The 21,466-nt window shown below is 42.9% G+C and overlaps 1 protein-coding gene and 1 long non-coding RNA gene across 2 annotated transcripts in view; one reads left to right on the forward strand and one right to left on the reverse strand.

The window, feature by feature from the left end:
• Positions 1-417: 417 nt before the first annotated feature.
• Positions 418-21,466, reverse strand: part of ESPL1 (extra spindle pole bodies like 1, separase) — a 41,091-nt gene continuing 20,042 nt past the window's right edge. Inside the window, exons 16-29 of the mRNA XM_076068151.1 lie at positions 19,187-19,296; positions 17,043-18,674; positions 16,330-16,494; positions 14,911-15,160; positions 12,297-12,451; positions 10,159-10,304; positions 9,558-9,680; positions 6,738-6,905; positions 6,008-6,205; positions 4,475-4,579; positions 4,221-4,336; positions 3,886-3,969; positions 3,176-3,340; positions 418-2,098 (exon numbers count right to left, since the gene is read on the reverse strand). Of these exons, the coding sequence (XP_075924266.1) occupies positions 1,897-2,098; positions 3,176-3,340; positions 3,886-3,969; positions 4,221-4,336; positions 4,475-4,579; positions 6,008-6,205; positions 6,738-6,905; positions 9,558-9,680; positions 10,159-10,304; positions 12,297-12,451; positions 14,911-15,160; positions 16,330-16,494; positions 17,043-18,674; positions 19,187-19,296 (3,619 nt within the window). The 3' untranslated portion in view covers positions 418-1,896. The remainder of the gene's footprint in view (positions 2,099-3,175; positions 3,341-3,885; positions 3,970-4,220; positions 4,337-4,474; positions 4,580-6,007; positions 6,206-6,737; positions 6,906-9,557; positions 9,681-10,158; positions 10,305-12,296; positions 12,452-14,910; positions 15,161-16,329; positions 16,495-17,042; positions 18,675-19,186; positions 19,297-21,466) is intronic.
• On the forward strand, positions 14,961-17,129 carry LOC142925171 (uncharacterized). The gene is made up of 2 exons (XR_012942252.1): positions 14,961-15,074; positions 16,316-17,129. It is a non-coding gene; the product is annotated as an uncharacterized LOC142925171 (long non-coding RNA).

A 21,466-nucleotide genomic window follows, 5' to 3' on the forward strand; every position in this document is an offset into this window, starting at 1 on the left:
ACTTTTGGAAATATGACATTGAGATAAGAACAGGAACCTATGGAGGCCAATTTCAACACAAAGTTGATTTTTCAAAGCAAGTAAACATTACAGTTCACGCTATGACGACCGTTTGTGTTATGGTCGAAACGTCGTGAGAATTTTTATTGTTTTATATATATTTTATTATTTTATTGTTTCCCTTCAACGTGACTTTAGCGAAAGAGCTAAGAATATGAATTCCCATATTGTGCCAGGTGTTCAACTGGCTTCATTGTTTCCCGCACCTCCGATGAGCAGTTGGCTCCATACGGTGCAAAAATTCAACATACATGAGAAATTTAAATGTTGCAACAGGATTCCCACATGTCCTCTTCCTATGCTCGTTGTGAATACTAGTCACGAAAATACATATCAAATTACAGTTAACCACAAAGATAAAGTAAACATTAATTTATTATTAAAATATTACAACATTGTATTCATTGGAGGGAATTGTCAATTTCTGGTTTAAAAAAACAGGGCATCACAACTTATACCACCATCAACTTTACATAAATAGCACCACAAATATGGCATTTACCTGAATTATTTACAAAGAACCTATCTATGCAACACAATTACTTCAGTTCACACAAATCAAAACATTTGGTGATATAAAATGATCTTAGCAATCGTGTACAGATATACTGGATGTAACAGCGGAAATCAAATACATGACAAATTTACATCCATTTTCAGTCTTGCTACATGAATCCTGGCTGTGAACTATGCAAGGCAGCATCATACTTGATAGCCTTGATGGCACACTTGCAGATTGATGGTAAAAATAATGAGACACGTGCCCATTAATAGCCCTTTTTACAGGGAGACCTTGAAACACCACAGGATTGCAGAGAATTATAACGGCAACAAAGTGATGTGGTCTACATAACTACTATTCACACTGCTCTCCATTATGTTCGGTTATCAAACGAACAAAACAGGTTGAAAATTCAGTCACTTAAACAAGTTAGGTGGCAAATTGGGATCCCCGTATTTTACTTTTTTTACTGGCTTTGATCATTTTTACGTGAAATTTAATGCATTTTTTTTTAATACCAATCGACTATCTCTTGTAGAACTAACACATACACTACAAACATGTTATTTAGTCATAGTGACAACCTACAACATTAACACTGCATATAGAGCATTGCAGTGAAAGATGTTTGGCCTTTAAGTGTGAGCATAGGGGTCATATTACTCCAACAGCCAGGTAGCCCCAGGACACAGTACCATTAATGCAATGCAGTATCAACAGCAGATGTAGTGCTCATTATTTCATGCTCCAGCTATAGGGAAATAACTGCCTGCCAGACTAACCTCATCGTTTCAATGAATCCACACCACTACAGCCATTGCAAAGCATTAGGGGTGGTGACAACACAACCAAGGAGAGAGTCTAAAGAGGTGAAGAGCACTGCTTAAAAGTAGAATGCAGTGCCCAGGGTAAAACAACAATGAACACCTTGCCTTTACAATTATCCATGTATAATGTATGATTTTCTTATTCTCCTAAAACAACACTTTTTATTATGAGGAGCCAATGTTATTTGCCTGTCGTTTGATAGGGTATCTGAATACACTACACATATGGGTATGTTTTTGTGTGCTTAGGAAAGGTAAATCTCATGTGCAGCTTTTGATAAGCTTTTTTGCAAAGCTGCCATGAATCCTTTGGTATAACCCCATCCATTTAAACAATTTTCTCCATATGGCTTTCAATATGACCGTCTTCATTCGGCTTTGCTGTTTTTAGTCTCGGCTACCAGTCAAGGGATTGGAGGACAAGTTGATAAAAGTAGGTCAAGATGTGGCACGTGGTACACACATCAAGGGATGGTAGGAGGAGAAGAAGTGCACCATCCAGGGAGGTCATCTGCGCAGGACAGGCAGGCCATAGAGGATGGGAGCTGCCCCAATGAGGAACTTGAGGCGTGGCGCCTGGCGTGCATGGACCATGTGCTCACTGATGGAAGCTCCAGGCGGTGCACTCAGCCACGTGCGCAGCAGTGCCTCCATGTAGCGGTCAATGTCGCGGTCCGTGACATCCCACAGGTTCCCCAGAATGCAAGGACTGCACACAGATGAAGCGGTATGAGGTGGCATGCAAAGTATGTGTTTTTAAAACTGTTTACATTAACAGCATGGCTGCTTAAGCAGGCAATTGGTTATCACTCGTGCTAAAGGTAACCTTCAACAATTCTAGATTTGAAGCTTTCGTGACTGCAAGGATTCATACTCTTAACTTTTTTTTCGGTAAAGTCACGTAGGTAAAATAAAATAAAATAATTAAATCACGACGTTTCGGAGGCAACACAAGCTTCCGTCTTCAGGTGGAGAAAACAATTAAATCACGATGTTTCGGAGGCAACGCAAACTTCCGTCTTCATTTTTCCATTGCCCCCGTGCAGTGACCCATCGCATCCCCCGCACCCTCAACATAACAAAAGACGGATTAACTTAGCCCCGCACCCCATCAATGTCCCCTACTTGGCTCCTCCCCCCCCCCCTTAACCTGTATTTAAGCTCAAGGCTCTCAGAGCCTCCCCACTTGATGCAGCGATCTTGCTGTGATTGTTCCACCTGAAGACAGAAACCTTTTGTTGCCTCCGAAACGTCGTGATTTAATTCTTCTTTTCTTTTATTTTACCTACGTGACTTTACCGGAAAAAAAACCTAAGAGTATGAACCTTCAACAAGTCATGGAAATTCCAGATTCCTATCGAGGAGGAGACTATCTCCATAATACGACTTGACTTCACACGAACTGGCACTTAATATAGCGACCTCTGATAAATAACACACTATTCTGTTTCTCCATAAAATGCAAGTGTGAGCAGTGGCACAGTAATTCGTGCACTGAGCTACAATCTTGGACATCTGGGCTTGATTCCCAGTTATGAACATCAGTGGAAATTAGTGTGTGAACCTGTACTAGGCCTGCCATAGTTAAAGTCAGCCCTGTATTAGCACCGAGTACAGTGTCAGGAATCAGCACTGGGGACACAAATCTGTCTGGGCAAGTTGCTGGCCACTGACACCGCCATCGTGTGCTTGTTGCCCTTATTAGATGCGTATTATTATGAACACTTGCTCCAATAGTCTGTAAGCCTCCAGGGAAGAGTATATTTTCCATGTCACGTGCACTCACCAGCCAGCCATGATGTAGTTCAGGGCAATGCCCGACGCCTCTAGGGTGCCGCGCATCGCCAGAGCGCCGCTGCTGCAACCGAAGAGTAGTGACACAGCACGGCAGTCGAGCCGCGGAATCGCGTGTGGCTTGAAGATCTGGGCTCCCGCCCCATGTCCTGCATAACTGCACACGTGGGCCGAGATGCACGTTTGTAATGTGGACTTGTGATGTGGCCTGTCAATCTTACAGCTACACTCTGCTGTACTTCTGAACTTCGCACAAGGTGTGTTCCCAAAAAACATTTAATTAAAGTCAAACGGAAAAAAAACCTGCGACTTTATACTCATTACAAAGGCCTTATGCTCACTATGATAGATTCACTTCAACTAAATATTGCACTTACCTTGCAATGCTGTTTCTAAAGATGCCCCTCTGACTGAATTTTACTAAAGTTTCAGGGCAAAGTTTAAATTCTAAAATATAATCCAACCCTACCTCATACTGAATGACCCCAACATGTTTGAGCATTTAAGCAATGCATTGCGCGCATATTTAGGGAAATGATTTGGTTTGATCACAATCTGAGAAACAAGTCTAGCAAAGTATCCTGCTGCTGAATGCACAAATACATGTACATTACACTGTCACGCATTTCATTACAAAGTGTCAGTGTATTGTGTGCAGTGTAACATTTCAAGTTATTATACAAGGCTTTGAATACTTCTTACATGTACAGGTCCTTCTTGGTAAGAACTTCCTGGATCTTCTCTGCTGTTGGGACCTTTCCTGTCACACCCTCCCAGTCCTTTTCACTGCAGACCCATGAAATCCAAGTTTAAAGGGAGATATAACGGGACAAACAACAAATCATCATCAATATCATGATTGGTTGCAGAATGGCAACACATAAGTTGAAAAGTTATAAAAGCCTAAAACAATAAAGAAAGCATACGTGCAATTGCTCATCACATTAAACACTATATTGAAAAAGTAAATAAAGATTTTATTTTAAAAGTGACAGCTTCAAAATATGCACTAAACTAAATTCAAATGAACAACGAACCTTTCAAACCAGTCCCGGAAAGTGCTCTCCGTGCTGGACAAATTGGCTTGTGGATTGAGCAGGTAGAATGTGTTCCGCACGTCCACTTTGGAATTAAAAACATTACTCTTCACGTACTGGGATAAAGACACAAAAACAAAATATATGTGAACACATTGGAGTTTGTAAGCTGCTATATTTATTACGTTTATTCATGTACAAATAGTGTATCAGCACTCCGGGGGGGGGGGGGGGGGGGGTGGGCATTGTGACACCTTGGTGGAGAGCGCGGAAGCGAGGAGGAAGGCCAAAGAGGGCATGCGTGTGACGCTACTTGCTCGCAGTAGGGGAATGTTCTCCCAAGGCAGCTTCTGCAGGTTCTGTGGACATATGTGCATGCGTACAGATAAGCTTATGCACCATAAACACACAACACTCGGACACTTATGCATGCATAAAAACACACAAATATATTAAATTGGGCACCATAATGCGCCTGTACTGTGCTCATTATTGCAGCTGTTATTAGATAGCAAAGTCGTAGTTTTTCCTGCACTGAAATTGAAAAAACGTTCGTAATTTTTTAAATAAATACCGTTTCGTTTTTTTCTGTATTCTCTTTTTGTTAATATTGGGCAGACAATTATTTTCCTAACTGTATCCAAATATCACTGCAAGAGACAAGCTGAGACACTGGCTGTGCTACCTGGATCTCAAGATGACCCATCCACACCGAGCACAGGGTGGGGGAAGGTTACTGGAGAACGTGAAGCACACCAATTATGCGTGGTTTCGTATGTACACCACACTCACACCAGTCAGGATCATTGGAGGCTGGTAGTACTGGACTACAGGGTAGCAAGTGGTCATTTGATATATGCAATAACATTTTAAATGTTAATTTAACAAGATCTGGCTATTAGTGTGATGGGGTTAAAGCTGCATTATTTAATTCACAAAGGTTGCTGTGACACCACGGGGAGGAAACTAATTTTGCTTTTTCCTCAACCTCAAATGGGCACTGTAGTGTTCATCTCTGTTAATGGGCCCAAGATAGTGATGGAAATTTTATATTCATTTGGTAAGTGCCAGTCACTCACAAAGACAATAACACTTAACGTCACAAAATGTGGTGCTCATTTTGTCTACCTCGGATTAATAAAGGGTTGAAAAGTTGTCCATGAATGTGAAATAAGCACTATTGTCACCCAGGTTATCTAGAATCCACAGGAATATACAAATTAAGGTTTTCTACATTTCGGCAAATTATAAATCCGTCACCTATGTTATTGGGGAGGTGATTACCATGTGCTTTGTCAAGCGTAATGAGAATATTCATTTTCATGTGTTCTTGATAAATTCAGTCGGCGGTGCCGAGATGAGAATGTTCAACTCACGATTGGAAGGTTCCAAATTCTAACCTGATTTGGGGGTCAACACGGATCAATATTTATGCGGACAAGAGTGGCTACACATTAAGTGAGACCGGACTCCAACATAGGAATGTGGCATTTCCAACACTGGCTGATAGCCACCTTTGGGGAGCTTTGCCTATTTTGCGCTCTTAGTACTATTATTTTCAAAAAACTAAAAGCACTAGTCTACCTGCATCTCTCAAGCTCATATCCATCAGATGACCCAGAAACGTAAATGACAAACAGCTGATGTTGGGATTCAACACCGATTAAAATGGTCTGCAATGTCCTGTATAAGGCAGTCGACTACGAGCAGCAGTCTAATCCCTGTCCGCTGCATCAGTGACAAAACCAGCATGAGTGCGATGCGCAAGGCTGAGTTTCAGTGGCCACCTTGTCCAGGATGAGGACGGTGGAGCCTGGATGCTGGGTGGTGCTAGCAGTGGCGGCGGCAGCAGCAGCAATGCGGGTACTGCGGATACGGGCAACAGCCTCCTGCAGCCTCGGCAGGAAGTCCTCGTGGGGACACAGAGCATCGGCAAGTGAACGCAGCTTCTTCTTGCTCAAGCTGTCAGCCGCGGACAAGACCACCTGCACTCACGCGGCCAAGCAATGCAGAAATGTCATGTCACGATTTGTGCGTTGGCCTTAAAAAGTGACATTTTTAACTGTTCATTGTTGGACAATGAGATGTCATTAACTATTTGCATTTTTAAATACTTTGGAAATGCTACTTTAACATCAATATTATCGAATGCACTTATTTTTCTGGGCACCAAGATGTTGGAAATTTCAGGGTGCTATAAAAGAGATAAAACCAATCAAGTATGTCCATTTCAGACAATGCATGTACTTAAGAAAATATCTCTACTCGGACTGCAATTTATTAAGCATATATTTGAATTTTTTTTATTTTTTGTAAACCATAACCTCTTTAAGAAAGTCTCTTCAGTCTCATCTGCTTGAAGAATACAAATCAAATGTCTACCAAGTATTGTTGTCATTAAAGTTGAAGGTATTGCTGCCACAGAACAAGCCAAATACCAAAATGGCATCAGGTAAGTGGGGCTTAACACTACCTTGGAAACACAGTTCATCAATGACTCATCTCAAATCGACCAACCTGCAGAAGCTCATAGCTGATGTGTGGGCATTTGTCTGACAGAAGCTGCTTCAGAGCTTCCGCCTCTTCGTGCAGCACCTCCGCCAGCTGGGAACTGCGCATCACTGGTGGCAGCAGCAGCCCCTTCCAGCAGCCGAGCACCTGCTCCTCCAGTGCCGTCAACAGCCGCTGTGCGCGCGCGCACACACACACACACCGCAATCACCACTTATGGTGTCTACCAGATTTATTTTAAAAGTGAAATTGTAAGATATTAGGGTACCAACCCTGTTCGCATACTCTTCTGCTTCTAGACACCTTATGTTTGCCCCTTTTTAACCTCGTTTTATATCTCGGGTCAGTTTGTTGTATTCAACCCGTACATTGTTTTCCTTTTATATCCAACTAGTTCATAAAGCCTTTCTTCGCCAGGCAAAAGTTCAATAAATATAATGAATCTTCTTGGTTCTTTCAGGTAAAGTCACGTAGAAGGGAAATAATACAATATGTTTTATTTTTATCATTATTGTTGGCTTTCATTATTTTATTATTTCTATCGGTAAAGTCACGTAGAGGGGAAATAATAAAACATAATAAAATATGTTTTATTTTTATTGTTACGTTTTATTTGTATTATTTTATTATTTCCCTTCTACGTGACTTTAACCGAAAGAACCAAGAAGATGAATCCCTGCAGTCACGAAAGCTTTAAATCGAAAAATATAATGAACCTGATATGATTTATTTTTATCTTTTATCGACGATCAGACACAAACTGCTACAAAACAAATTTCCGCAAAAAAACACAAATAGTTGACGACTTGGCTCAACTTCTTATATTTAAAGAGGTACCCATCGGAAACCGCTCACTGTAAAGAACAAAAATGAATGAACGTGAGAGTTCAACTGAGTCGCAGACGCACTTCTTGGAGGAAACACATTTATTAAACCAACACACGGGGTACTACCCCTTAACACATTACAACCTATGGTGGTGGACCACCAGGCTATCTACACTAATTACACAGGAATTAGCTACGACGAACTGGACCCTGGCCCCACATGTTTTTATCCTGTGGCGCGGCTGGCTCCGCCTTTAGCCACGACCACCACCTGGAATCCTCTAGCAGGTTCCCGGCCCTGACACGTGACCACCCCTAGCCCCCACCTGGGGGCCTTGTGTAGACTTTACCGGTCACGTGTCCTTCGGGGTCAACCAGAGTGCCATGGCCCTTAGTAACCCCATTCCCATGGCCGGCACTCTCACACCCTATCCTGTAGGGGTCGGCACTGCACGCAGAGCGTGGTGCCATCCAGCACTGCCAGTCGGTGCTCACCGAGCCCCTCTGGGGCCGGTACTGCACCCACATACACGTGGTGCCCGCGATGTCAATACATCGCACACCGTGCTCTCTCGGGCCGGCATTACAATGACATCCGTGATGTCACTACAAACGTAATACTCTGAGGGGAAACTCCTATCTTTTACCATTTTCGAATGATTAAGATTTAAACATCATAAAATGCGTATTTTTTTCTTTCCTAACCGCTTTAATCCGAAATATCTCAAAACAAAAGATAGAACAATGGTTCTCGCTTGAATTTTATTTGCTGTTTAACGCTCTATCAAACTATACAAAATGGTAATCTCATATTTTTAACGGTTTCTGAATGTCACAAACATGTTCATGTGACACTTAAAATCGAGATTTGGGGGTCTTAAAATGAAAAAAAAAACCCCTCAGATTTATCTTGTTGTTTACGTCCGAAAAGCTACTTATGGACACAATTTCAGCTTTCTACCTTGTTGGGAAGTACCCTAGAGGTTTTTGAGACACAGATTAAGGTCTTTATATAAATTATTGTTCAGCTGCTCTTGTAATACTAATTTTTAGACGGTTCCATGTCTTTTTAAACAATCGTTATAACAATCTCTCCTCTTTCATCTGCCCATTGCTCAACCCCAAGGAAGTCCAATCCGATCTTACTTTTGCTTTGAAATTTACCATCACTAACAAAAGGTATTTTCTTGAGACTTTTTGTATGGCTCGCTGCATAGCACTGCAAAACTTCTATCTCTTCATCGGAAGTTGCTGCCGATGTATTATCGTTTTTGCGCCAAATTTGCTCCTGATCCTTGTCTTCAGCATACAAGGAGATTTTTGGTTAAAGGCTACGGAAGGCCTGACTTGCTTTGGGCTGCAACACTAATGCAATTATCTCGGTGCCTATATTCTTTGGTCTTTCAGTAAAATCACATTTATAGGATCGAAACGTCGTAGTTTTTTTGTTACTTTTTGTTATTTTCATTGAACCTATCTACGTGACTTTACCGAAAGACCCAAGAATATGAATTACTGCAGTCACGAAAGCTTTAAGTCAAGATTTATCTCGGTGCCTTCAAACTTCTCCGCCCGAGGCTAGTACCCTATGATCATCATAAAACAATCCCTTGCCTTCCCATCTAGTTTCACAGAAACCAATCATTTCCAATTTATATCTTTTCAAGTACGCGCATCATCAAGGATAGTGATCACGATTGATTTAATGTTCTTACATTCCATGTTTCTAATGCCATCTTAACCTTCAGATTCGCTAAATATTTTTTTCTGTTTTCCAATAGCACTTCCTATTTCTGTCTCGGTTCTCAGTCAAAGAATGCAGTCCTGTTTGACCGGGCGACGACCGAGCCAGCAATGGCTTCATTCGCGGTTTAATTTTCTCATTTGTTGTTCACTAGTCTTTTTTTTTCCCTTCAACACAATCCCCTATACATGCGATTTAATTTTATCAGCAGGTTAGTACGACTTCATTGCCCCCATTTCCCTCGGTAGGACCAACCTGCATGCGTTCATCCAGCTCATTGCGGTGCTGCCACCACAGCTTTTTCTCCGTCATGTTGCTCACCACTGCCTGCTGCTTCAGAATCGAGTCAAACTCTGCCAGCACCCAGTCCAGCCCTACCTGAAAAGGAGACAGATTGAAGCACCGTGGCAGAAATATGCCAAGTATGGGAGGAGGGTGATGTATTGAGGGAAACGTTATGATATAAACACCAACATTAAAATTAACCAAAAAATAATTAGGCTTACTGAAGCACCATGAGTGTTGTTAAACGAAGGATTAGGGCCAGTGAGGGAGCAAGAACTAGCAACTGATTGACTAGTAGGTTAGGGTTGGTGTTTAGGTGGTTCCTGTGCCACGAACACAAACTGCTCTCCATATCAACACTCACTTTTAAGCTTCGTTGGTCAATTTTCATTTCAGGAACAAGATTCCCATCTTGATAAAATGGCCAAACCAAATACCAACCATTTGCCTCAATATTGGTAATGAATACAGACATTGGCACATAATTCTAATGTGATCTCTGATTAAAGTGAGCCTTTATCATGGTGATTAAAATGAACTCTCCTAATTACAGAACCACTACACCCCTTACTTGGTCTTTTCCAGGGTGCAAGCGCACGGTGATGGGTCTGACTCCACGCTCCAGCCGAGTGAGCAGCACCAACTCCCCAACATCACGAATCTTGCGCAAGTCCCAGGGGAAAAGGTTGACGATTGAAAGCGTGCAGACTACCACTCCTGCACAGAACGAACATCCACAGTGAGCATTAAGTAGGGCAGGCCAGAGCCTACTGGGTATTCAATACAGGAAATATCAATCGAGGGTGCTACGTTGTCCAGCTGCCTGTCTGTGCTGGTTGTCGACCAGATACAGTTAGTCAGCACTGGCACTTGTAAGACATTTTCAATGTTCGCCCTCTAATGCTGTATGAGATGCATATTTCATGAGCTAGGCAGTGATGTAAGTTAATGTCAAAATAAAAAAATCCTACTTATAATGGTATCTTTAAAATGTATTACTTGAATATTAGATTTCAGAAGCTTTTAAGAGCCATTACACCTAATAAGCGAAATGCTCCCGAGTCAAAATAAAGTAATCCCAGACTCAATACGCATTGTGTTGATGTACTTTGAGGTATATACATTTTGTAATTACTCAGATTTTTTTTTATATATATCGAATTATAAATCATGGCAGCAGAACAAACACTTGTGTACACTATGCGCATGCGAGTGGGACATTAAACAATGTTTACTGCCCACGGGACCATATATCAACAATTACTACACCTCAGTCTGCTTATTTTTTTATTCTATTGAAGTAGAAATTTAGACGATCAATAACGTTGGCATGAAGTTGATATTTTAGGCACTTTCTGTGCAATTAACAGCACAAGTATTTAGATGTTTTTGCTGGGAGAGACAATGGTGGAGCCAGGATTTTCAGGTAGGGGGGGGCAACCCCTCCAGCAATTAAAAATGATAGAGGAGTTGTTAGTAAGTAAGGACTTGTCCCTTGGTTTTTATTCGACGCGTGTGCGGCGATGGCGCAGCTATCGATCGAGGGTCGAATTTGAACCATGTGTGATCGGCATCGTGCTCGCTGAAGGTATACCTTCAGGGAAGTCGTTTACTGTATACGCAACTGCGCATAATTCTGTGAGTTACTTATAACTGCTTTGCCGTTACTTATTGCCAATTATGGACTATCATCTCATAGAGTCCCTGCCGTGTAATAATATGCTACAGTGGCAGTGGGGGTCGCAAAATGCCAATTTATTACGAACTAGCGGAAAGTACCCGGCTGGGAAAAATATATAAAAAAAAATCTCAAAACTTTAAAACATAACATATAAATGAAAATAAAACTTTGATCATTACCTCATTAATTAAAAAAAACTTACGCTCGAACGCCAAGATTCGATTCTTTAAATCGCGCAAATCGAAGGTTGTAGATTCCTTTAGAATTGGCCTATTCCCGTTTAATCGATACCAAAAACGCTCACCAGATATCGATTCTCGTCAGTCCTGTATGCGCGTTGACGCCACACATTTCATGGTCATTTCCCCCCCCCCCCCCAAAATACAAAAGTCTATTTTTATACGTTTTACATTGTGTACAGTATGGGAGCTAGCCACATAGCAAATTAAAAGTTTGTAACCTATTTCACCCCCCCCCCCAGCCGCGCATTTGTGCGGGATACACGGCCTACGCGGAGGGTTGGGGGGGGATGCGTGACGTCAGCAGGCACACTGCGTGACGCTGCCGCATGCGGGTGACATGACAGATGTGACGTCACCGCTCACCATGCAAAATATATCCATTATTGCACCCCCCCCCACAACTTTTTTTACAAAAGTCTATTTTTAGAATTTTTGCATTGTGTACAGTCTGGAAACTGCCCACATAGCAAATTTCAAGTTTGTTGCATGTCGGGAAGTATGCTAAACATTTTGAACAGACACATTTTCCCTTTTATATTTATAGATAAATCCCAATAATCCGATCGAAATTAGGGATTTCAATCGGATCATTGGGGGGGTACGTGCCACCCCCACCCCCCACCCCCCGGCTCTGCCAGTGGGTATAGACAGTTTTACTTGATAGCGCAGACACTTTCAATAGCTAAAAAATATATAATTTCAGTTAAATGTAACTAGTGAATGGGCACATTCCCGTGCTTGAGCAGTACAGAACTGCGTTTCTAGCATGGACAGATGCATCGTTACCATCAGGAATAAGGTCAACAGCTTCTGCAAACTCCTGCGCCCGCTGGCGCATCCCTGCCGCAAACTGTGGCTGGAAGTTGAAGAGGGGCAAGATCTGCTGCAGGTGGCCATCCCTGGAGCCCGGGGCGCACTGCACTGCCTCTCCTTCACCCTTTCTGCAGTCAAATCACACACACACCCGCACCACCAGTTAATTCAGAGCATGCTGGACTTGTTCTTTCCTTTGCAGCGTGGCATGGGTCAACACACAAGCAGTGGAGTCTGTAATCAAAGCCACGAGGCAGTGAGGGAGGTAATGCAATGTGTGATTGGTATCATCACAATCTGGTGTACAACAGGAACGGAGGGAATGTTTACTTGGTATGACCGAGTAGCTATCTATTGTGTTTCTATCAAGAAGTGTTGTAGATTATTTCAAAATTGCTCTATATCTATGCAAAACTTGTGTTAACTATACATTGAAAAACATATAATTGTATCTACTTAACCCAATGGTGACAATTTACTGTCATTTATGCATTATTTTTACAATACTTCCGTATTGTAGCAGTGGATAGAAGTTATTACAAACAGATTTTTTTCATTCTCGTGTCCAAAATGCTTTCATTAAAAATAAGAGGAAGCCTTTTTACCCTATTTTGCACCATACATAACCAATCGTGCTAATCTGAGGTGCTCTTAAAGCAATCGTTATTTTAAAACGCAGCATGTGCATGGACAAAATATTTAATTAGTGTAATATTATTAGAAGGTAAGGCAGAATCGTATGTAGAACAGATATTATACATGTCCTAATTATATGAATGTTTGTGCATAATTGGAAGATTACACATTAAAATAAAAGATTGGTGTCAGCTACAGATATGAACAGTGGGCCTCAATACTTTAAATTTACAATTGGTCTCTCGGGCCTTTAGGAGTGCACAGTATGTTATTAGTTACCTGTTGAATATAGTGTGCCAATAATATTACTAAATCAAGCAAAAATTGTAAACTTTCATTTAGGCAAATTTACCATGTGCCAATTGGCAAGTTATGTCCATTCCTCAGATGAGACAGAATATAAAGTTGACATAACCTATTTCTTCTTACTCTTTGGTTTTTTCGGTAAAGTCACGTATAAATAAGAAATAATAAAATAACATGATAGCGTACGACGTTTCGGTTGCAACACAAGCAGCCATCATCAGGTACAGAAGAGCTAAATTTGGGAGAGGGGAAACACATAACCTCAGATGTATATACAGACACCCAAGTAGGGGGAACTGACACAGATACAACAGGGGACACAGAGAGAGAAGCATACCAGACAAACAGGGTTTAGCAAAATTTTTGTAACCATGTAAAGCAACACAGACGGTCGGTCAAAACACAATTAACGCATAGTCTGGTTGATCACGTTATTTCAAAGATTGCTAAATTGCAAGTTAAGTATGAAACTCAAAATACAGACCGCACACACACACACACAGACATCCAAGAAGAGCGAACCAGCACAGAGACAAGCACACAGTAAAGTCGCCTTAAATAGGCAGCGAAGGTAAGGCTGAGACTTTACCGAAAAAAAACAGAGTAATTCCTGCAGTCACGAAAGCTTCAAATCAAGTCTATTTCTTCTTATACATCTTTAATATTTCAAGAGTTTTGTTGATGCCATGTCAATAAATAACTCTAATGTAAGTTACACGTTACCTGTTCAACTACGTTACATTCGATCCCATCGTATCATTAAATTATATAACCGTACTCTTTGGTTCTATGGGGTAAAGTCACGTAGGTGAAAATAAAATTACAAAAATCACGACGTTTCGGCCACAACACAAGCGGCCTTCATCAGGTGAAGGGACGAGACTGTCTGGAGGACAGCGCTGATCTAAGCGTGGCTTCTTCCACTCCAGCGCTGTCCTCCAGACAGTCTCGTCCCTTCACCTGATGAAGGCCGCTTGTGTTGTGGCCGAAACGTCGTGATTTTTGTTATTTTATTTTCACCTACGTGACTTTACCCAATAGAACCAAAGAGTATGGATCCTAGCAGTCACGAAAGCTTTAAATCTAGAATTATATAACCGTATTAGTAGTAATTTTTAAATAAATACAATTCATGATGGTGATGAAGCTAATAAAAGGGTTTTTCCCCTTTTTTCAGGCAACCAAACTAAAACCTTTTTGCAAGAAATCATGTTTACATCAACCACAATACTTGCAGTCAGAATGCAAACAAAAAACAACACTGATAGTTTGTGCATTGTCCTTGAAACTGATTGGTCCACACCAGATGACGCCAAAAGGCGTCATTTAGTCGAACACCGTATGAGACTAGGCTCTAAGGAAAGCTGTCTCTGGTGTGGACCAATCAGTTTCAAGGACAATGCATAAATTATCAGTGTTGATTTTTGTTTGCATTCTGACTGCAAGTATTGTGGTTAATGTAAACATAATTCCTTGCAAAAGGTTTCAGTTTTGTCGCCAGAAAAAAAAGGAGAAAAACCCTATTATTAAATTTTGGTACTGGCAAAGGAGGCCTCATGACGGTGATGAAGCTATCATTACATTTAAATTAGAATCAATTGTGGGTGAGGAAACTGGGGCACATGCCAGACATGAGCCAGCTAACCTGATCTTGCGAGTGACATTGGCGATCATTTGGTGGCGCAGGGTGACAGAAAGGCCCTCATTGTGCAGCCATGCGGTGTCGAGGCCAGCGCCCTTCTCGCTGTGCCCGTCTCCCAGCCGGAGGCCATCGCCGGCGTGGAGAGCCAGCAGCTGGGCGAGCACGCGGTAGGACGCGCCCGACGGGTTGTGTGATATGCACTCGAGCGCGGCCAGCAGCACGTCCCGCGCCGCCTCCAGGGACAGGCTGCCATCTGCACGTGCCCGTCACACGCACACGTGCCCGTCAGATACACACGTGCCCGTCAGATTCACACACGTGCCCGTCAGATACACACACGTGCCTGTCAGATACACACACGTGCCTATCAGATACACACACGTGCCTGTCAGATACACACACGTGCCCATCACACACGTGCCCGTCAGATACACACACGTGCCCGTCAGATACACACACGTGCCCGTCAGATACACACACGTGCCCGTCAGATACACACACGTGCCCGTCAGATACACACACGTGCCTGTCAGATACACACACGCGCCCGTCACACACGTGCCGAGCAGCGTGACGTGCAGCGGAGGTGGGGGTCAGGGGAGGAAGGTCAGGGGAAAATGCATCCAAGGTATTCAGAAATGTAACTTTCATTCAATCGTGTACTTTATTTAAAGACAAGCGAGAGCACGTTGATACGCTTTTAAGAAACTATAGTCACAGAAACAGTAAAATGTGATAAATGTAACAAACATTTTACGTGTATACTATTGCCGAGAAATTGGCAAAATGTTGCTTAACAATGTTGTCTCATACTGGCAGCAAAGGAAATAAGTGAATTTGAAAATTATCCGCTGCTGATCAGTCACCAAGTTTTAGGTTTGCAACAATTAAAGTGTCATAATTCAGGGTCATGGTTTAATTTTAAAAAAGTATTTGGCTATTGTGGTGAATGTGAAGTCAATAATGGCAACAAGATCTCCATGAACCTTCAATGTTTCCATGATCTAATCGTTTACAAAATATTAATAAGAAATGGTAAATTACATTCCTGCTTTGATGGATGTATCACAAGTGTAAGAATGCTCCTTGATCAATGTTTCGCAACATGCTAACTGTACACTGATGTGACTGGACATCACATGTTTATTTTAAGGATTCTGCTTCGCAAATTTGGCCAAGTCTTCATCAAGTCAGAGGACACAAATGTTCCAATAGAAAACTCAAACATACGAAAGAAATAGCAATCAAATAAGCGCAGGGAGGTTAAACATCTGCATTATATTCTGATTTTATTAGGAACCTCATGGATGTCTCGTGCACATATTTATTCTCACCCCTACTTATTCAACCAACGTTTTCTCCAAGCCTCCGAAACAAATGCATGCATCGCTGGTGCACTCTCACTCAGGTTCGGAGACTTACCGTTGGTGTTCAGCCTCGTGACATGCAGTGGGGCCGGCGCTTGCACCGACCGCTCTGGGGCGGTGTATTCGTCTGGCTCGGTGGGGACCTGTCGCCGCACCACCTCCATCTCCCTGTCCTGTGTCTTCCGTGCTCTGGAAACCTTTGCCACCTTCGTTTCTGCGACTGGAAATCATCGTAAATTTGTAAGCGAGGTAATCGCCTGAATCGCGATCTAAAAATTCAATAACAAAAACAATTAATTGTTCTTCCTTGTGGATATGTACTTTGGATTATGTAAGATTTTCCAATGTGCGTTTGTAACTATTTAATTATATCAGTAGGGAACTCTTCAGGTCATTGCCATGGCAATATATTAGCATATTTCAGATGGATAACTGTCAGAAGAATGATGGTTAGCTGCCAAAGCAAAATTAGATTAGCATATTTACAAATATTGTTTTTCCTTTGGCTTCTCGCACCAAGTTTTTGGCAATCCATTGATTAATTTGAATAGAACTTACATAACTACAAGAGATACAGTTTTGTATTTTTCATTGCATATTCCCTTTATAATTTCCCCTGAATCCGACGACTACTGTAATACTACTGGACCAGTTTCATGAGCGTTTGATCAATGACTTGCCTTGGTATAATTTCACACTGCTTAGACCTCATAAGAATGTTCATTTATAAATTAATGAATTTCATAATAGTTTTGTTCCGATACTTACTTTTAGATTTGACCTTGCGCGTAACTCTTTTATCAAGTGGTGAATCCTCATCCAGTGCCCTAATGACTTCTATGCTTTGATCCAGGTCCAACCAAACTTCGTCCGTGTCCCCTTGGCGCAACTCTTCCCGCTCTGCATCGTGGCCCCTTCCGACCGTGGCCCTGCCTGCCTGCTTGGTCTTGCGGAGCACCTTCCTTTCAGCGTCATTCATAGGCTTCTCTTGTTGGACAGCCGATGCCATCCGCCCTGAGCCTTTTGCCTTTGCCGTTGTCTCCACAGATTTCAGCTGTTTTTTGGGCTGGCTCTGTGTCGTCTGCCCTCTGCCCACCTTTTCCAGCTTCACCAACGTTGCACTGCCGTCATGCGCAGAAGAGGCTGCTTTTGTCGGTTGGGCTCTCGCTGTTGGTTTTTCATCCTTTGCTGGTTTGACTGTGCAAGGTGGGACTTTAGTTGGAACTTTGGGCTTTGGTACAAACATGCTGAAAGGCTCCTTGACTTTAGCACTGCTGCTTCCTCCATCAGATGCAGCCACCTGCTGGTGTCTGGGCAGCTCAGAGTCTTCGTCACTGTCGCTAAACGTCACAATCCTCAAACGTGTCTTTACCTTCTTTTGAGCCTTAACGCAGGGGGGAACAGGACATATGGGCGAATTCGAATCCTCCAACACAAAGAAGCCCTGGCTGGGTTTTATTGCCGATCTGGATGCTGTGCTGCGTGCCGGAGTCTTGAAGCCAAAATTAGGCGTCTGAGGAAACTCCCGTTTCTTTTTTTGCACTGATGGGGGTGGCTTCATAATGCCAGTGGAAGCCACGGTAGTAGAGGTGGAAGTTTCCGTGTTATTGACCGATGGTAAATCGGGTTCCTCTTCACAGGGTGTGATCATGGTGTTCAGAGCCCAAGAGCTTTGAAAGAGCTCTGCCACACTACAGTCCTGCTTGAGGGAGAGCTGCAACAGCATCATGATGGCCTTGACAATCAACAAGTTGGCCTTGATGTCATGGGCATCCGCCAGCCCCAGATCAGTCGACTGGAACACCTGCAGGCCCTTCTGCACGTTCTCGGCCACGCCGACAAACGAGCCGACCTTCAGACCCCTCAACGCCAATTCCAGTCGCGCCGCTGCTTCCACAGCGTGTGTCATCTGGAAAGCAGCGTTTTTCAGTAGCAGCGGCCAACCACCTGGTCTCCCCGCAAGGATCTCGTGCAGCATGGCAGCACCGCGCTGCTTGAGGGCAGCAGCCTGCTGAAGTGCAGCGAGCAGGAAGCGCCGGCTCACGGTGTCGTTCTGAAGTGCATCCTCCATGCGGCTCTGTGTCAGGAACCACTCGGCAGTGATGAGCGACAGCACCACATCACGGCATTTGGTGCAGGCGCACTGAGCCTTGTGGACCTGTGGCAGCCGGCTCTTCTGCTTGGCCAGCCCAGGAGAGCTGCTTATCCCATCTGCCCCGGTGATGTTTGGCTCACGCCCATGCACCAGCGACAGAGGAACAGACTTGATAAAACTTTGGTTTTCAGACTCCTTCTCCTGTTCTTCCTCTGCGACTGGGCTGCGTTTGCTTGCAGCTTTGGCTGTGCCACGGAGCTTCTTCAACTTGAAATCAGCACCTGCTTTCTTGGTAGCCCCAAACTCTTAAGAGCAGAAAAACAGACATGCTGAATTGTAATTTTTTAAATACACCTGGAAAAATTAATCACACCATAATCCATTTTCACCATAATCACACATTATGGAATTCACTGAACATTCATTGGTTTACACCCTGTGGAACCATTTTAAGCTCCTGCTTATAATGCATATTAATCTTGTAAGCGTTTTAGGAGTGCTCCGTTTTAAAAAGTTACATTATCATGCTGTCCGGGTTCTCCACTCTGGTTTAATAAAGTACATCTGAAACTCAAGGTTTGTTTCAAGAAAAATACTACATCTCTACTGTAGTATTTGCATTCGTAAATGAGCTCTTGGTTAGAGAAAAAAACAAAAACATGAGAACAACGAGCAATGGAAGGACTATTGGTTGATAAACAGATTATACCTTACTGTGAAACTGTGCAGTGTTTACATTATTTGTATTTGTAACATTATGCAATTGTTTATCTTTATTGGTCTCATTTTTCTTAGTAAAGGAGTAAGTATGGCTCACCTTGGGAGGATTCAAGCAGAAAAGACAGCTGCTTCAATTCATGTTTGCTCTCCTCCAGTTCACCCCTCTGCACTTCCAGGCTTGCCTTTACAATCAGCAGCTCCGCACACCTGCAATTCGCACAAAGACAATGATCCACCTCATAGCCGACACAGGCGGCTGGGGCAAGTGCTGCTAGCGAGCACAGTGCGAGGGGCTCATGTGGCCAGCAATCAGCTGCTGCTGACGTTAACACACGATAACAGATACAGTACTCGTTTAAGTCCAAGTCACCCTCGGAAAGACCCAGGAGCGGTTTAGATATCACTCGACGCTGATATCAGCTATGGTAGGTAGGGAATTGAACCCAAGTGTCAGGTATGTAGCAGAATGTGATAAGCACAATATCACCGCTCCACGCACATGCACACACAACCACCCACCCCCACCGTTAATAAAAATAAAACAAGGTCCCATTTACAACCTTGTTGAATTCAATGGTTTTTAGGTGTGGTCAACACCATTCACATCCAGTGAGGTTTTCCTCCGCATTGCACGTGTTGGCACCAGAGCAGTTTTATTTTCAGCAACGTAAACGTGCAAGAGAGCTCAATACAGGTATCCTATTTCACGGGTATCCCTTACAGCTTTAGCTCACCTGTGGAACAGAGGATAGTGCCCCCTACTGAACATCTTTGCTACTTTTCAGAAACAACCAGATGTTCCCTGGGTCACTTTTTTGTAATACCGCATTTGCATTGGAGCATAAATAACAAAAACTAGACACATTCATGCATAACACTGCCCTAAAAGGGAAAATATTTATATTCATGGGCGCCATTTTGAGAAACGGAATTTTTTCATAGCACATCAAAAAAGAAGGGTCATTGCCTGAGACGTTGCCTGCTATATGTTTTTCACTTCATGACAATGTTATTGAAACATTTGTCTAGTTTTTTTTTCCTCAGCCAATATACAATTGGCAGTCAGTGGGAACAGTTGTGGCCTACGATGGCTCTTAGCATGGACTGATGAGCTATGGCCCGAGAATTTACGATACATAAGGGATAGAGGTGCAGTGGGATAAGAAGTTAGATACAAAGAGATACGAGAAGAGAAAAGAAAGATAGAGATACTCTGTTTTTTTCGGTAAAGTCATGTAGGTGAAATAAAAATATAATAATATAATAATAAAACAACTATATTAAATCACGACGTTTCGGAGGCAACACAAGCTTCCATCTTCAGGTGGAACAGTCACAGCAAGATAGCTGCATCAAGTGAGGAGCTCTGAGACACTCGAGCTTATATACAGGTTAAGGGGGGAGAGGAGCCAGGCCAGGGATGATGATGATGAGGTGCGGGGCTAAGTTAATCCGTATTTTGTTATGCCAAGGGTTCGGGGGATGCGGTGGTTCACTGCACGAGGGCAATGGAAAAAAGGCTCTGCACTTATAAGGCAGATAAAGTTTTGACTTGGTTTATGACATCTTTCCAGTGGTTGCTTAATTTAAAACCATCTTCTCGGTTGAAGTTGTGTCTATGTTTGTATATCTGGATGGCTTCATGGACAAATCTTTGGTAATATCCGGGAGGTTTGCATAGTACTTTGGTATCGGAGAAAACAATGTCATGAGAACCCGCTGTGTTGAGACAATGATCAGCTACGGCCGAAGAATTCGTTCTGCCGTGTTTCAAATCTGATTTCACTGCCCTTGCAGTGAACCACCGCATCCCCCGAACCCTCAGCATAACAAAAGACGGATTAACTTAGCCCCGCACCTCATCATCATCCTCATCCCCGGCCTGGCTCCTCCCCCCACCTTAACCTGTATATAAGCTCGAGTGTCTCAGAGCTCCTCACTTGATGCAGCTATCGCAGAAAACAATGTCATGAGAACCCGCTGTGTTGAGACAATGATCAGCTACGGCCGAAGAATTCGTTCTGCCGTGTTTCAAATCTGATTTCACTGCCCTTGCAGTGAACCACCGCATCCCCCGAACCCTCAGCATAACAAAAGACGGATTAACTTAGCCCCGCACCTCATCATCATCCTCATCCCCGGCCTGGCTCCTCCCCCCACCTTAACCTGTATATAAGCTAGAGTGTCTCAGAGCTCCTCACTTGATGCAGCTATCTTGCTGTGACTATTCCACCTGAAGACGGAAGCTTGTGTTGCCTCCGAAACGTCGTGATATAATTTAGTTGTTTTATTATTAGATTATTTTACTTTTATTCTACCTACGTGACTTTACCGAAAAAAAAACCAAAGCGTATGAATCCTTGCAGTCACGAAAGCT

The sequence above is a fragment of the Petromyzon marinus genome, chromosome 19 (assembly GCF_048934315.1).
Source record: "Petromyzon marinus isolate PM22_M1 ecotype Great Lakes invasive population chromosome 19, UKy_Petmar_22M1.pri1.0, whole genome shotgun sequence".
Classification (NCBI taxonomy): Eukaryota; Metazoa; Chordata; class Hyperoartia; order Petromyzontiformes; family Petromyzontidae; genus Petromyzon; species Petromyzon marinus.